The sequence below is a fragment of the Bos javanicus genome, chromosome 5 (assembly GCF_032452875.1).
Source record: "Bos javanicus breed banteng chromosome 5, ARS-OSU_banteng_1.0, whole genome shotgun sequence".
NCBI classification, from domain to species: Eukaryota; Metazoa; Chordata; class Mammalia; order Artiodactyla; family Bovidae; genus Bos; species Bos javanicus.
Window position 1 is genome coordinate 99,134,479 of NC_083872.1, and position 18,671 is coordinate 99,153,149.

At 36.4% G+C, this 18,671-nt stretch overlaps 1 protein-coding gene across 1 annotated transcript; it reads left to right on the forward strand.

The window, feature by feature from the left end:
* The first annotated feature begins 2,742 nt into the window (after positions 1-2,742).
* LOC133248949 (taste receptor type 2 member 13-like) lies at positions 2,743-3,714 on the forward strand. Its single transcript, XM_061419208.1, has one exon. It carries the CDS (start codon positions 2,743-2,745, stop codon positions 3,652-3,654), a length of 912 nt encoding a protein of 303 aa, XP_061275192.1. The 3' UTR covers positions 3,655-3,714.
* Positions 3,715-18,671: the final 14,957 nt, after the last annotated feature.

The following is an 18,671-nucleotide window of genomic DNA, read 5'->3' on the forward strand; positions in this document are numbered from 1 at the left end:
TCATGTTCACTGATCTTTTTCCTATAGTGTCAAATCTATTAATCCCATTAGTGCCTTTTGCATCTCAGATGTAGTTTTAATCTCTAGAAACTCAATCTGAGTTTTTTTTTTTTTTTTTAATACCCTCTTTGTATCTTAAGTTTTTGGACACCTGGAATATAGTTATAATAACTGTTTCAATGTAATGTCCTCCTCTGCTAACTCTAATATCTGTAACAGTATCAAGTTGCCGTTTGTTTGATTTTTCTTATTTTGGGTCATATTTTACTGTTTTTTTGCAGACCTGATAATTGATAACTTGATATCAAGAATTATGAATTTGACCCTGTTTAGTGAAATGCTTGACATTTTTATATTCCTATAGTTATTCATAAGCTTTGTTCTGAGATGCAGTTAAATTACTGGGAATTAATCCTTTGGGGTTATGCTTTTAAGATTTGTTAGACACGGCCAAGAGCAGTGTTAAAAGGAGCTAATTGTTTTCCATCATCGAGGAAACACTTTTCTAGTCATTCAATCTGATGCCCTGTGAAATGTGTTTTTTTCCAGAGTCTTATTCCATTTTGCCTGCTATAACAAAAATACCCAAAGACTGGGTGGTTTATAAACAACTGAAATCTATTTCTCATAGTCCTAGAGGCTGGAAGTCCAAGCTCAAGGAGCTGGCAATTTTGCTGTCTGATGAGATCCCATTTCTTGGTTCACAGATGTTCATCTCCTGCGTCCTTATGTGGAAGAAGGGGCAAAGGATCCCTCTGAAGTGCCTTTTCTTAACTGATGTACATTTGATTTTTCTTATTTTGGGTCATATTTTACTGCTTTTTGCAGACCTGCAAAAAGATATTGAGATATATATTTTTATATATAGAGAGAGATACAAAATTTTTATAGATTATACTCTATGGCACCCCACTCCAGTACTCTTGCCTGGAAAATCCCATGGACGGAGGAGCTTGGTAGGCTGCAGTCCATGGGGTAGCTAAGAGTCGGACACGACTGAGCGACTTCACTTTCACTTTTCACTTTCATGCATTGGAGAAGGAAATGGCAACCCATTCCAGTGTTCTTGCCTGGAGAATCCCAGGGACGGGGGAGCCTGGTGGGCTGCCATCTATGGGGTCGCACAGAGTCGGACACGACTGAAGTGACTTAGCAGCAGCAGCAGCAACATTCTAAAATATTGGCTATATTCCCTGTGCTGTACAATATATCCTTGAAGCTTATTTTTTACATGGTAGCTTGTACCTCTTTATCTCCTACTCTGATCCCACCTCCCCCTTCGCCTTCCCCACTGGTAACCACTGGTTTGTTCTCTATTTCTGCGAGTCTGTTTCTTTTATGTTATATTCACTAGTTTGTGGTGTTTTTTAGATTTCACCTATGAGTGATATCATACAGTATTTGTCTTTATTGGACTTCTTTCACTAAGCATAAAACCCTCCATGTCCATTCACATTGTTTCAGGTGACAAAATTTCGTTCTTTATTATGACTGAGCAGCTTTTCAATTTATAAGGATCCTACTTCCACTTATGAAGACTCCACAGTCATAAACTAATCACCCAATGGCCCCACCTCAAATCCCACCACATTGGGAGTTAGCAGTTAACAGATAAATTTGAAGACGATACAACTGTCAGTCTGTAGCATGTAATCTTACCGATAGGGACAGGTACTCTTCTTACCCTTCGTGTGCGGGGCACGGTTTTCTCATTCACTCGTATGACCTTGCTGATGACTGTTGGTGAGTGCTATTACTGAGTGGCGAAGAGACACAAAATGAGGATGATTTATGCTCTGTAGATGATTTTCTTCTCTTTTCACTATTGTACATATCTGGCTTTAACTGAGAGAATGTTGTGGGATATAAATAGTTCTATCACTTCTCAAAAGCCCTGTAAATGGTTTAAAATATTAAATAATACAAAGATTAATAATGTTTTAAAGTATTTTGCTATCTTATATGATTTTTAACATCAAGAAAATCTTCATAGATTTTATATTTCATACTCATAAGTATCAATGAGGGATTAAAATCTGAGCTATTAAAGAAAAAAGTAAGAAGTTTTAAATCCAAATGAAGCTCTCTGCATTGCATTTAAAAAATTTAATTTATTTAAATTGGAGGCGAATTACTTTACAAATTGTAGTGGTTTTTGACATACATTGACATGAATCTGCCATGAGTGTACATGTGTCCTCCATCCTGAACCCCCCTCCCACCTCCACCTCCCTTCCATCTCATCCCTCACTGTTGTCCCAGTGCACTGGCTTTGAGTGCCCTGTTTCATGCATTGAACTTGGACTGGTCATCTATTTCACATATGGTAATATACATTTTTTAAAGTTATTGCTCATAACTCAAATTGGTGAACAAGTTGGGTAGAGATTAAATAAAGCAAGCAGTGCAAAATAAACAGAATATGCATTTATTTGTGTTTTAACAAATGTTTTTCTTTCACCATCAAGTATGAGAAATTTCAGTTTGTGTTTAGAACACACACTACCTGGCTCAGAGTGCAGCTATCTGTCTGGGAGAAAACAATTCTGACAAAGAGAGCTATGTGCCTATTCATTAATACCTCTTAGGTGCTTTTTGATTTGGTCTTTAGCCTATAATTTTTTTAAAGGAAGAAACTAACTGCATATCTCATAAATAAGGGTATACATATACCATTTAAACATAATAAATCAAGAAATGGTCAATATTGCAATTAGAGATTGAAGATCTCTTTTTGTAGACATGGAAGATTCCTTGGAAAACATCTTTATCATTTTAATAAATTCAGAATTCATAATTGGCATTCTGGGGAATGGGTTCATAACACTGGTGAACTGCATTGACTGGATCAAGATGCAAAAGGTCTCCTTGGCTGATCAAATCCTCACTGCTTTGGCAATTTCCAGAATTGGTCTGAGTTTGGTAATAATGGTGAGTTTGTTTACAAAGGAGTCTTATCCATCTTCATCTTTAGACATAAAGGGAAATAAAGTCATACTTTTTAGTATTGCTGGGCTCTTGGCCAATCATTTTAGTGTCTGGCTTGCCACAGGCCTCAGCCTCTTCTATTTCCTCAAGACAGTCAATTTTTCAAATGCTGTTTTTCTTCACCTCAAGTTTAGAATTGGAATGGTCGTTATGGTAATGTTTCTGGGGACATTAGTATTGCTGCCTTTAAGTCTTACTCTGGTGAGCAGCTATATTAATATCAAGATACATCCGTATGAAAGAAATACGACTTTAAATTCTAAAAGGCGTGACACTGAAACCTTTTCCAAATTAATTATATTCACCGTAGGATCTTTCTTACCTTTTATTATATCCCTGAGTTGTTTTCTCCTGTTAATGTTCTCCCTACTGAAACATGTCAAGAAGATGAGGAGCCATGCAACAGGATTCAGAGATCCTAGCAGCAAAGCCTACGTCAGAGCCATGATCATGGTGATATCTTTTCTCATACTACTTGCCATTCACTTCCTATCTCATCTCATGACAACTTTTCATCACAATGTGATACAGAGTGAACTGGCCTTTATGCTTGCTGAAGCTCTTGGAACTATTTACCCTTCAGTTCACTCATTTGTCCTGATTCTGGGAAATGACAAGCTAAGAAAAGCTTCACTTTTGGTGCTGTTGCAGTTGAGGTGTGGCTGAAAGCTAGGAAACCTTCAGATTCATAGACCATTCTGGAGAGCATATATATATTCTAAGAGGAAAAAGTTGAATATTTTTTTACAGTTCTTCAGTGTTCTTCTGTAATGCATGATAGTGAATATTTTTAAATGTTTATCTGCAATAGGCTCTTTTCCATGCTTATTAAATGTGAGTTACATGTATATATACATATATATGTATTTAACATATACAAGTGAAAAGTTAAATGGACTATCTATAAGAACTTTTGTCAGCAACAGATGGTATAAATAGTATTTCAGTTTTTACTTCTTTGGAAATTTTCAATTAAAATGTCAAAAATATACATGATAGACATATATTTAATAAAATGTGAAAGCTATACTTTTCATGCATATTGGTTTTTCAATTACAAGAATTAATTTATAAATATTTGTTAGATTTTCCTCAGAATCATGGAGCAACTTGTATTTCACTTACTTGTTCACTTTAGTACCTTTTCATTCAATGATTCATGAAATGTGTATTTATAAATTATCAGGAATTTGCAAATTTTCTTAGGAATTAATTGATTTATATGTCCTACTGCAATCTTTAAATAGATACACAATTTAGACTATGATGCATAAATTTCCAATGTTTTCACTTATAGTTGTCAATGAGCTTGAAATCTTAATTCCTTGTTTTGTTTTTTAAATGTATATTTTACCTGATCATGAACTTCTGGGTTATGGGTGAGTGGAAAACAGGACATTAAGATGTGACTTTTCTAAGACTGATTTAATTGTGTGAAGAAGATAAGACTTAGTATAATATGTCAAATTTTACTTGCAATCAAATTAGTCAATCCTAAAGGAAATCAACTCTGAATATTCATTGGAAGGACTGATGCTGAAGCTGAAGCTCCAATACTTTGGCCATCTGATGAGAAGAGCTGACCCACTGGAAAAGACTTGTTGCTGGGAAAGACTGAAGGAAGGAAGAGAGTGGGGTGACAGAGGATGAGATGGTTGGATGGCATCACCAACCCAATGGACACAAGTTTGATCAAACTCTGGGAGATGGTGATGGACAGGGAAGTCTGGCATGCTGCAGTTCATCGGGTCACAAAGCATTGGTCACAACTTACCAAATGAACAACAACTTAAAATCAAGTTCAAAAGAGAGATAAAGGATAAACTTTGTCAGGGAGTAATGTTAACTTATGAATGTAATGAGAGGCTATCTATTAGTCTCTGTGTCTATAGTAAAAAGTGTGATCTGTAAGACCAACAAACTTGGTAGTCTTGTTCATTAGTGAGCCTGAGGACCTAAAAGAGATCTTGGTATACAAAGTAGTTCAATAAATATTTGACCAGTTAGTAAGTGAATGAATAACTGAATGAATTATATATACTAGAATTGGGAGAACGAGCTTGGCCTTATTCACCAAACCTGAAGACTTGCAGAGATTTCTCAGACTCAGTTTATAAACTTGAACTTCATGAGTTCAAGCATTTCTAGCACCTGCAGCACCAGACTCTTGTGATGCGGACAATATATCACCAGGGGAGCACATCACAGGAAAAAAAAGCTGGTTTTATAATCTAAAAGGAAATAAATCAGAACTGTGAAAAACATCAAGTGGTTGCCATCAATACATCTTTTGATTCCTTTATGAATGGTTACTTATGATATTTGCTGGCTGCTTATTGTGTAATCACAAAGATTTTAAAAATTGCATTAGTAACCAGTTATGGTATTAACTTGTTACAATGTGTTTTCTTTATTTTTGTCTTTAGTTGATTCTCTGTCCTTTTATGGGTAGTAAAAGACATCTGTATGTACTGACAATTTTACTCTTTCCATTTGAATATGTATTCTCTCTTTTACATATTGCTTAGTCTAATGGTAAATAAGACTATCCACTATATTGATAGGCATCCTTATTTTGTTCCTTTTTTATTAGAAGGCAACAGACAACATTGGTGTTCTTTGAGATGATCATAATTTCCCCCACTTCTTATTTATTAAAAGAAATAATGAACATCCCTTAATATTTTTGGAATAAAGCCTGCTTGATCATCATCTAACTAGTAATTTTTTTGTACCCACTAGAATCAAGTAAGCACTTGAATTTGTTTGACAATGTTTTATTTCTTCAAGTGAGATCTATTAGTTATTATCTTTATTAGAGTATTCATATAGTGATTGTTCCTTTTTATTTAAAAACTTTGGCTATTTCTCTTCAATATTTTGTATATGTTGTCACAATAAAGAACTATTATTCGAGGAAATCTTCTATGAAGCCATGTATATACAGCAATTTTGAGGAAGAGTTAATTCTCTGTTGAATTTCTGATATTCTACTTAGATTTTTAAGTACTTTAACATATGTTTAATATACTTTAATGCCATTTTGTACATCATAACTCATTTTGTACTTTTTATCTATAGAAACTGCCCCTCTTCCACTTTATTTTTTCAGTATGTAGGAAAAAATGTCTCCTCTTTTTAAATACTTTTCTTGAGCTTTACTTAATTAATCCTAAGATGGTATTCCTTCTGTAATCTAGGTATTTTCACAGACTTTCAATTTTATGGTATCTTCAAGAAGTTACTATTGTTAGTCTTGAATTTATGAGTAATTTTCTTTCATCTTTTATTGCTTTTATTTATTTTAATTAACTTATTTCTGCTCTCTCAAGTTTATTTTATTTCTCCTTTTCTAATTATTTGAATTTATTTCTTAATTTATTTTCAGTATTTCTTGGTTTGTAAAATCATCCAGTGTTAGTTAAAGTTTCTTCATCGTTTCTGACTCTCTGCAACTCCATGGACTGTAGCCTGCCAGGCTCCTTTGTCCATGGAATTCTCCAGGCAAGAATACTGGAGTGGGTTGCCATTCCCTTTTTCAGGGTATCTTCCTGACTCAGGGACTGAATCTGGGTCTCCTGCATTGTAGGCAGATTCTTTACCGGCTGAGCCACTAAAATCATCCACCATCCTCTAACTATTATTTCAATTGAATCACATCAGTTTCCACATGTTTGTTCACGCTATTTTATTTTCAAAATTATCAGTGAATTTCAGTTTTATTTTTGACTAGGTGTTTCAGTTCAGTTCAGCTCAGTTGCTCAATCATGTCCAACTCTTTGCAATCCCATGGACTGCAGCACGCCAGGCCTCCCTGTCCATCACCAACTCCCAGAGTTTACTCAAACTCATGTCCATTGAGTCGGTGATGCAGTCCAAGCATCTCGTGTTCTGTCGTCCTCTTCTCCCACCTTCAATCTTTCCCAGCATCAGGGTCTTTTCCAATGAGTTGCTCTTCACATCAGGTGGCCAAAGAATTGGAGTTTCAGCTTCAGCATCAGTCCTTCCAATGAATATTCAGTACTGATCTCCTTTAGGATGGATTTGTTGGATCTCCTTGAAGTCCAAGGGACTCTCAAGAGTCTCTTCCAACACCACAGTTCAAAAGCATCAATTCTTCAGTCTTCAGCTTTCTTTATAGTCCAACTCTCACATCCATACATGACTACTGGAAAAACCATAGCTTTTACTAGATGGACCTTTGTTGTTGATCAGGTGTTTACATTATGTAAATATTTCAAAAATATAAATGATGTGATTTGTATTAGATTTCTATTTTAAAATATTTTATAGGGTTATAAGAATGTGATTTACAAAAGTACACTGTGTAATTCTGTCTTCTTATTTTGTTTTCTTTAAATCAATTCCACAAAAAATAATGTGCTTTTTGCTTCAAGTTTCAAAATTTGACATATACAAACAGTGTTAAATATATTTATTATATTATTCAAGACATTGGCTCCCTTATTTCTGTCTCTTTCATGTTAAAGCAAAATGTCCTTTAACTTTCTGCTACTGTTCAAGGTGAATGTATCATATTGTTATATGATATATAAATGATATATATAATATAGAAACCATGCATAAACAAATATACTGTTATGATATATTCATTAAATGCTATAATTTCCAATAGCTTTTTTTTTCCAATAGCTTTTTAAACAATTTTTCAAATTTATGTTATTTGAAATATAATTTTCCTACAGGGACAAGCTTCAAATATTGGAAGAATTGTAGAATATTTTAAAATATAAAGGAAGGTAAAGTGCATCTGGATACCATAGAATTAGTCTTGATTGGAGGAGAATAGAAAAATGGAGCTATAATTTGCTTTTTGAAAAAATAAAAAAGTTCATATTTGACAGGTGTAAATAGTTTGAATTAATAGGAAAATAAGGTACAATTTTAAAAGTTGAAGATGATATGGAGGGTTAAAAATGGCTCCAATCTCTGCCATTCCTACTGTTGAGAAGGGGGTCTCCATCGCCTCTCTTTGAATGTGGACAGATTCTGTAACTGCTTTCATCAGTAGAATATGGCATAAGTGGTGCTATTCCCAATGTCTAGATCCAGCTTTATGATACTGATATTCTCCTCTCCCTGTCTTTGAAACATCCATTTGTAGAACCCAGCCACCAAACTGTGAGAAGCCAAGCTACGGGGAGAGGCCATTGTAGGCATCTCAGTGGACAGTTGCTGCTGAGCTCCTTGCTGACAGCTTTGGTCAACTCTCAGCCATTGGACTGACCTTGTCATATGTCCATCCAATTTGGGCCTTCAAATGAGTGGTCCCAGTCATCATCTGATGGCAACTAAATGAAAGGTCAGAATTAAGAACTGTCTTGTCATGGCTAGGGAATCAACAGAACCATGAGAAAAATAAGCTGCGATTTTAATCCACTAATTTTGGGGGTGGTTGATGATTCAGAAATAGATACTGAGAATAGATATAGGAGGGAATAAAAAGAATTCTATCAGTCTAATCCAAAAGCAAGAAAAGAGAACAAATAAAGAAAATTGATAACCAGAAAAAATCTCAAGAGAAGCTCTTGAGAGTCCCTTGGACTGCAAGGAGATCAAGGGGAGGGAGGAGGGAGGAGGGTTCAGGATGGGGAACACATGTATACCTGTGGCGGATTCATTTCGATATTTGGCAAAACTAATACAATTTTGTAAAGTTTAAAAATAAAATTAAATTTAAAAAAAAGTCAATCCTAAAGTAAATCAGTCCTGAATATTCATTGGAAAGACTGATGCTGAAGCTGAAACTCCAATATTTTAGCCACCTGATGTGAAGAACTGATTCGTCAGAAAAGACTCTGATGCTGGGAAAGATTGACGGCATGAGGAGAAGGGGACAATAGAGGATGAGATGGTTGATGGCATCACCGACTCGATGGACATGAGTTTGAACAAGCTCTAGGTGTTGATGATGGACAGAGAAGCCTGATGTGCTGCAGTCCATGGGGTCACAAAAAGTTGTACACAACTGAGCAACTGAAGTGAACTGAGCAAAAATCTGATAAAATGGTAAAAAAAAAAAAAAAAGAGTTCAGTGTTATTAGAGATTGACCTGAATTTAAATAGATTTATTTTATTTCCAGTCAAAAGATCTAATTTCAAAATAAAAAACAAAACACAGCTATATTCTTCTTACAAGAGTATACCTAAAGCAGAAAACCATAATGATTGGAAATAAATGGATAAAAATGTACCATGTATTAATAACCATAGTGACTACTGCTTGTCTCCTATTATCTATTATCCTCCCCTTTTGTAGGGATAGAATCTCACTATTCTTTCTGACATAGTTGCACTACAAATGCTTATCTGTGTGCTTTTTAGTTATAGAAGAAATAGATGTTCTTTTTATATGGTTAAGTTACTAGCATTAAATATCTTGTTTATTTGTTTATATTGGTCATATCTAGCCAAATTACAACTAATATACTACAGAAAGGGATGTATAAGACAAAGGATATTTATGGAAAACAGCACCAATGGGTAAAGAAGTATTATTTCTGAGTAAGAATGATAGAAAGCATCTATGGAAAAGATGTGATAATCATAAATTTAAACACACCTAACAATGCACTGGGGCTTCCTTGGTGGTTCAGTGGTTAAGATTCGACCTGCCAATGCAGGAGATACAGGTTTAATCCCTGGGTCGGGAAGATCCCCTGGAGAAGGAAATGGCAACCCATTCCAGTGTTCTTGCCTGGGAAATAGCATGAATAGAGCATCTTGGTGGGCTGCAGTCCATTGCTTTGCAAGATTTGGACACCTTAGTGACTAAACAACAACAGCAACAATGAACAGTGCATTAGGTAAAACAAATAGAGCAAAATTAAAAGGAGTTCTCCTTCATCACACGGAGAAGCTGATGAGTACACGAATAGAATTTAACACGCTTTCCATAAGGTACTATAACAAGCAAATTAATGACATGAAAATTTTGAAGGATACAATTACCAAAATTGATCAAATGATTTTATGTGGGATAGGTACTTGACAGAAATCTTTACACAATCATTTCAAATATGTATAAAACATTTACACACACGGACCATGTGTGATACTCTAACAATGAATGTCTCAGCAGATTCTATAGGAGAGATCTTACATAAATTATAATGCAATAAAATGCTAAAGAAAATTTAAAGATAAATTCAGAAATGAAACCCTCTCTTTTAAGTTTCTAAGTAAGAGATAAACATCTTGAAGTCAACGAAATAAAAAATGCTCTGTATAATCAAACTCCATATATGCTAAAGCTAAAAATTCACATCCACTATTTCATGTATTAGAAAAAAAGGTATTTGCCAAAATAATGAGTCATGGAGTCAACTCAAGAACTGAAAAAATGAGAAATAAAATTGTAAAGAAGTTTGATGTTGTTCTGTTGCTAAGTTCTGTCTGACTCTTTGTGACCCCATGGACTGCAGCGTGTCAGGCTCCCCTGTCTTTCACTGTCTCCTAGAGTTTGATCAGATCCATGTCCACTAAGTCAGTGATGCCTCTGTTGCCCAATTCTCCTTTTGCCTTCAATCTTTCCCAGACTCAGGGTCTTTTCTTCCAATGAGTTGGCTCTTCACATCAGGTGACCAAAGTATTGGGGCTTCAGCTTCAACATCAGTCCTTCCAATGAATATTCAAGATTGATTTCCTTTAGGATTGAGTTGTTTGATCTCCTTGCAGTTCAAGGGACTCTCAAGGCTCTTCACTAGCATCACAATTCAAAAGCATAAATTCTTCAGCGCCCAGCCTTCTTTATGGTCCAAATCTCACATCTGTACATGACTGTTGGAAAATCATAGCTTTGATTATACAGACCTTTGTTAGCAAAGTGATGTCTCTGCTTTTTAATATGCTGTCTAGGTTTGTCATAGCTTTTCTTCCAAGGAGCAAGCACCTTTTAATTTCATGGCTGCAGTCACCATCAGCAGTGATTTTTGGAGCACAAGAAAATAGTCTCATTGTTTCCATTGTTTCCCCTTCTATTTGCCATGAAGTGATTGGACTGGACGCCATGAGCTTTGCTTTTGAATGCTGAATTTTAAGCCAGCTTGTTCACTCTCCTCTTTCACCTTCATCAAGAGGCTCTTTAGTTCCTCTTTGGTTTCTGCCATAAGGATGGTGTCATCTGCCTACCTGAGGTTAGTAATATATCTCCTGGAAATCTTGATTCCAGCTTGTGCTTCATCCAGCCCAGCATCTTGGATGATGTACTCTGCATAAAAGTTAAATAAGCAGAGTAACACTATACAGCCTTAACGTATTCCTTTCCCAATTCTGAACCTGTCCATCGTTCCATGTCCTTTTCTGTTTGCTTCTTGACCTGCATACAGGTTTCTCAGGAGGCAGGTGGTCTGATATTCCCATCTCTTTAAAAATTTTCCACAATTTGTTGTGATTCACACAATCAGAGGCTTTAGTGTAGTCGATGAAGCAGAAGTTGTTCTGGAATTCTCTTGCTTTTTCTATGATTCAACAGATGTTGACAATTTGATCTCTGGTTCCTCTGCCTTTTCTAAGCCCAGCTTGTACATCTGGAATTTCTCATTCATGTACTGCTGAAGCCGACCTTGGAGGAATTTGAGCATTACTTTGCTAACATGTGAAATATGTGCCATCATGTGGTAGTTGAACATTCTTTGGCATTGCCCTTATTTGGGATTGGAATGAAAACTGACCTTTTCCAGTATTTCTTTAATATTTAAATTTTGATTTTTACAGTGATGTTTATAACTAACGGAATGTCACACATGATTTTGAATCCAAACTCCTCATTGCTAGTTTACCTCTTTCACTAAGCACTTCAAGAATGAACAAATAACGATGCTGGTAGTGATGGGGATGCCAAATTGCCATCTCTAAATTCAGAAATCTGTCAATTCTGTTATTCAATCTGCTATTTCTTTCCAACCTAGCTGGGGATCATAAAGTGTTCATAAGTTCATTTGAGGGTGAAAACAGTGAAAGGAAATCTGGGCCCATATTTGCATCTGAGAACACTGCACTTAATTTTTTGGATACTCTTTTGAATATGGAAAAATATAACCCATGATTCATCAAAGAAAATAGAAGATGTACTTGCTAGAATCAAATTGCTAGCTGAGTCATTTGAAAAATGAGTGTTAATGCTTTCATAAACACGGATGTGGCCCTATCCCACAGTAGAATGGATTTTTCTTTTTTGTGGATCAAATGAAATAGCAACAGAGAATTACAAAAACAATAAATATTGACTATCGATCCCTTAACTCATGAGACACTACTAAAATATCTGGGGTTTTCTCTCTCTAGAGGAAGGCATTTTCATGGTGGTACTAACTGTGGAGTTCATGATGCTTTCACTAGAGAAAGAACAGTGAGCTAATTCAGTAACTAGGTTGCTTGGATTACTGACTGATTCCTGTACATAACTGTTAGGTCTGTCACCTGCCTCAGCTTTCTTTTTTTCTCAGTGATATCTCCTTCCTTCCACTAAACTCTCCCTTAGCTAATGTAAGGATTTATATGTTTTTTCAGTTCAGTCACTCAGTCATGTCCGACTCTTTGAGACCCCATGGACGGTAGCATGCCAGGCTTCCCTGTCCATCAACAATTCAATGAGCTTGCTCAAACTCATATCCATTGAGTTGGTAATGCCATCCAACCATTTCATCCTCTGACATCCCATTCTCCTCCTGCCTTCAATCTTTCCTATCATCAGGGTCTTTTTCTAATGAGTTAGTTCTTCACATCAGGTGGCCAGAATATTGGAGCTTCAGCTTCAGCATCAGTCCTTCTGATGAATATTCAGGGTTGATTTCCTTCAGGATTGACTGCTTAGATCTCCTTGCAGTCCAAGGGATTCTCAAGAGTCTTCTCCAACACCACAGTTCAAAGCATCAATTCTTCAGTGCTCAGCTTTCTTTATGGTCCAACTTTTGCATTCATACATGACTACTGGAAAAATCATAGCTTTGACTAGACAGACTTTTGTCAGCAAGGTAATGTTTGCTTTCTAATATGTTGTCTAGGTTGGTCACAGCTTTTCTTCCAAGGAGCAAGCGTCTTTTAATTTCTTGGCTGCAGTCACCATCTGCAGTGATTTCGGACCCAAGAAAATAAAGTCTCTCACAGTTTTCATTGTTTCCCCGTCTATTTGCCATGAGGTGATGCAACCAGTTGCCATGATTTTAGTTTTTTGAATTTTGAGTTTTAAGCCAACTTTTTCACTCTCCTCTTTCACTTCCATCAAGAGACTCTTCAGTTCCTCTTCAGTTTCTGCCATCAGGGTGGTGTCATCTGCATACCTAAGATTATTGATATTTTTCCTGGCAGTCTTGATGCCAGATTGTGCTTCATCCAGCCCAGCATTTCACACAATGTATTCTGCATATAATAACTATATGTTAATAATATATAATAATTATTATATATTATAATAATAATAATTATATACGTTAAATAAGCTGGGTGTTATTGTTGTATTTCTAGGATCTTCTAGTTGTGACTGGTCTCTGTTAAGGCCAAGGATAGTTGAAGTTGTCTTGAAAGGAAAGAAGAACATAAATTTCTTATAAATAGAGATGTGCTTTCAGAGGCATGTGTGTGCTCGGTTGTGTCCGATTTTTTGCCACCCCATGGACTTTAGCCTGCCAGGCTCCTCTGTCCATGGTATTTCCCAGGCAAGAACACTGGAGTGAGTTGCCATTTCCTTCTCCAGGGGCTTTTCCTGACCTAGGGATCTCCAGTGGATTTTCCTAACCCGAGTCTGCTGCACTGATAGGTAGATTCTTTACCGCTGAAGCATCAGGAAAGCCCACTTTCAGAAGTAGAAAAAGACAAAATATAATAGTTATGAGATTTGCTCCTATCTTCTATATTCACCCACTTGTCTTTATACTGTGTTAAAATCTATCTCTGGATTAGGAATTTTATGTCAGCATGCAGCCTAGTCTTGGCTGGCAGTTCTTTCAAAGAATCATAGCTCTTTTGAAAATGTAGTGCTTTACCTATTTGATTCCAGTCAGCTTTATGTGCTACCAGAAAAACTCACAGTTTTCTCCTAGTTATCCTTCTTATACTTACTGTTCAGTTCAGTTCAGTCGCTCAGTCATGTCCAACTCTTTGCGACCCCATGAACCACAGCATGCCAGGCCTCCCTGTCCATCATCAACTCCCAGAGTCCATTCAAACCCATGTCCATTGAGTTGTTGATGCCATCCAACCATCTTATCCTCTGTGGTCCCCTTCTCCTCCTGCCTTCAATCTTTCCCAGCATCAGGGTCTTTTCCAGTGAATCAGCTCTTTGCATCAGGTGTCCAAAGTAAGGAACACCCAGGATGGATCTCCTTTAGGATGGACTCATTGGATCTCCTTGCAGTCCAAGGGACTCTCAAGAGTCTTCTCCAACACCACAGTTCAAAAGCATCAATTCTTCAGTGCTCAGCTTTCTTTATAGTCTAACTCTCACATCCATACATAACCACTGGAAAAACCATAGCCTTGACTAGATTGGACCTTTGTTGGCAAAATAATGTCTCTGCTTTTTAATATGCTGTCTAGGTTGGTCATAACTTTCCTTCCAAGGAGTAAGCGTCTTTTAATTTCATGGCTGCAATCACCATCTGCAGTGATTTTGGAGCCCAGTAAAATAAAGTCAGCCACTGTCTCCACTGTTTCCCCATCTATTTCCCAGTAAGTGATGGGACCAGATGCCATAATCTTAGTTTTCTGAATGTTGAGCTTTAAACCAACTTTTTCATTCTCCTCTTTCACTTTCATCAAGAGGCTCTTTAGTTCTTCACTTTCTGCCATAAGGGTGGTGTCATCTGCATATCTGAGGTTATTGATATTTCTCCCAGCAATCTTGATTCCAGCTTGTGCTTCCTCCAGCCAAGCATTTCTCTTACTGTACTCGATTGGTTTTTCAACCCTGTGCCTATTCTCTTGAACTTATAGCAGATATATTCAGTTTATGAAGCTTCAGTGGGAAAATCAGATCTCTAGTGTTTCTGCCTTTAGTTACTTTGTCAAAATGAAGGGATGCATTGGATATAATCACTATTAATTGGACTTTTACCTGTAAATTTAATTCACTTAGAAGTTTTAATATGGATATGACAGTCGTACCTTTGAGATCATCTTAGCCTGAAGGCAGTTCTTAACCAGTACTATCCAGTATTGAGAAGCAATGACCTCTTCCGGCTCTGTAAGATCCCATATTTCCTAGATTCTAATACTATTTGTTTCTGCTTTCAAAGAAGATAATTATGTCTGAGCTCAGTTTTTAAAAATGTGTTGTCAAATGTACCACTACTGCTATTCACTTATAATCCTCTCAGCCTAGAGTTACAAAATCCTCAAATATGTAATCTGTTTTCTAAGTATTTACATGAAGTGGTTTGTGAAATATTTTGCCACTTCTTAGCATGTTTTCCAGGAACCAGCCATGGTTTTCTTGCCACTCATTCCAACTAATTAAATATTAAGCCAATATTACCTATTTTAGGTATTTAGTTTTGGCAGACCCCACCTGAAGAGACCAATTCTAAGGTATCTAATGAAGGTAGCTTAGGCTATGTTACAATAACAGAACTCTCAAACCTCAGAGACCTCATGAAAATTTTTATTTGTTTTTGTTTTTAGATTCTGTTCTATATCCAGTGCTCAGAGTAGTGACAAAGTTGTCACAGGCTAACAGAAGCTCTTTCTTGACCCATAATAACACAGGAACACTGCAGAATCTTGAATTGGTGAGTCAGTGCTCTCATCCAGAAACAAGACTTCATTTCCACAATACTTTATTGGTCAAGAAGTTCACATGACAATATACTACATCAAAGGGATAGGGGAACCCTACAAGAATTACATTTCTTGGAATCCTATAAGAAATGGAAGGTTAAAAGTAGAGCCTTAATTCCTATTTCACTATCTCTATACTACTTTCAAGATATATATCTAAACTCTGATGATATAGAACAAATTAAAAGCAAAATTTAGAAGATTATGCCATGAAATACAAGTGATAATAAGCTAATATAATTATTTTAATATCAAAGTAAACTTTAAAAAAACAAAAACAAAGAAACCACTAGAGCAGACACTGTCAGTTTATACAGCAAGAGGTTAAATTTAGTGTGCAGATACTACAATTCTACCACTAAATAGCTTGGCATCAAAATATGTAAAGCAAAAATTGACAACATTTCAAACAGAAATTGAAAAATCCGTACCCAGAGTAGAATAATTTAACTTTAAATCTCAATAAATGATGGAACAAGAAGACAAAATTCAAAAAAGATAAATAGGATTTAAACAACATGATTAACAAATCAATTCAATGGTTGTATGAAACAGTTTACCCAAAACTACACATACACATTATTTTAAGGAAAAACATTTACTGAAACTGGCCATCTACATGCTGTGAAACAAATTGTAACAGATGTCATGACTTACCAACCTATGAAGTATAATATTTTATTTTAATTCAATTTTGATAGAAATTAATAATGAAAAGTTTTAAAATTCCATGTAAATGGAAATTTAAACATACATTAAAAAATATTTTATGGGTTTAAGAAAAGTCACAATAACAGTATTGTTCAGTCGTTAAGTTGTGCCCGACTCTTTGTGACCCAATGGACTGCAACATGCCAGGCTTCTATGTCCTTCACTGTCTCCCAGAGTTTGCTCAAATTCATGTCCATTGAATTAGTGATGCTATCGAACCATCTCATCCTCTGTTACCTTCTAATCCTCCTGCCTTCAGTCCTTGCTAACCATAGGGTCTTTTCCAATGAGTTGGCTCTTCCCATCAGATGGTCAAAGTATTGCAGCTTCCACTTCAGCATCAGTCCTTCCAATGAATGTTCAGGTTAGAATTGACTGGTTGGATTTCCTTGCAGTCCAAGGGACTTTCAAGAGTCTTCTCCAGGACCACAGTTTGAAAACATCAACTCTTTGGTGCTCAGCCTTCATTATGGTCCAGCTCTCACATCCATACATGACTACTGGAAAAAACATAGCTTTGATTAGACAGACCTTTGTTGGCAAAGTGATGTCTGTGCTTTTTAATACACTGGCTAGGTTTGTTATAGCTTTTTTATTTTTATAGTTTGTTATTCAATAACAAAGTTGTCTTCTTTCTCTACTACCTTGTGGTAAGATTTTCCAGGTTGGGAGGAGATTTTGCTTTTAATTATGTTTCCCCAGCAGTTGGTAAGCCTTTGTCCCATGCCCTGCAATCCCATTCCCTCCTACAAGTGGATCCCAGTCAGTGACTGAACAGAGCAGAGATTCAATGGCAGTCCTTCTCCCAGGAGGCTCAGGACCCCTCTGATGTGCACGATTGCCTTGACACTGCCCACTGGCCTTCTTAGAACTTTCTTAGAACTTGTTAGGATTGCTTACTACAACTTTTCTTTTTTCATTCCCTCTCCTTCCCCAAGAGTCAGACTTACATGCTAGTATAACAGCTCCCCAGACACCTTCTACTGTCCAGGCACTTTCCTCAGTAATGCCCTGTTTCTCGGAGCATCTAGATTGAGACAAGACATTTTCTAGATTGGAGTTTAGTGTTTCTGGCTTGTAACTGAGCTGAATGAAACAAAAAAGTGTCTAAATCCTAAGGAAAAAAAAAATCTAAAAATTGATCTCTGTCTTGTGTGTTAGCAAACCAAGATTCAAATTCTAATGTATAACTTTACATGGAAATTATAAGCAGTGTTACAGCAGTGGTGACACATACATAATATTTGCCTTGAAAATCACTAGCTGAGCCCTTGAGAGGAGTAAAGGTGGTTTCCTGAAGATAACTAAGACTTTGGGAGCATCTTGAAGGCTTTGATTTTTTTGCCAGTGAGTATTAAAGTGCAAGGAAAAGGAATTTATTGAACATTAGAGCTTTGAATGCATAAATCTGTAATGCCTCATTTATAAGTCAGTGGAGTACTGAAGGCAGAGATTTCCTATCAGCAGGCATGGAGAGAACATTGAACAATATACTTACGATCATTTATGCTGGAGAGTTCTTACTGGGTATTTTGGGAAATGGATTCATTGTTCGGTTAACTGTATTGATTGGATCAGGAGTAGGAAGTTCTCCCTGATTGACTTTATTCTCACCTGCTTGGCTATTTCCAGAATATGTGTGCTGTGCATAATGATTTCAAGTACAAGTTTATATGTAATCTCTAAGGAAATACAGTACAATAAGAATCTCCTGATAAATTTGAGGTTCCTCTGGACAGGATCCAATTATTTCTCCATAGTCTGCACCACCTGCATCAGTGTCTTCTATCTCCTCAGAATAGCCAACTTTTCGAATTTCCTTTTCCTCTGGATGAAACGGAGAATTCACAAGGTGCTTCTCATTATTGCACTGGGGGCTGTCTTCTCTTTCTGCTTGTGCCTTCTTCAAAAGGATGCGGTAGTTGAAAGCCGGCTCCAAAACCAGGTAAACAGTGAAAACAATGTGACGTTGGACTTTCTAATGATAAAATATGATTTATTCCTTACCATAATGTTCCTCATCCCCTTTGTAGTGTCCCTGGCCTCCTTTCTCCTTTTAATCCTCTCCTTATGTGGTCATCTCAGGCATATGAACAGTGTAGACTGTAGCTCGGAGGCCCATGTGAGAGCCCTGAAGGCTATGATTTCATTCCTACTCCTCTTCGTTCTATACTATT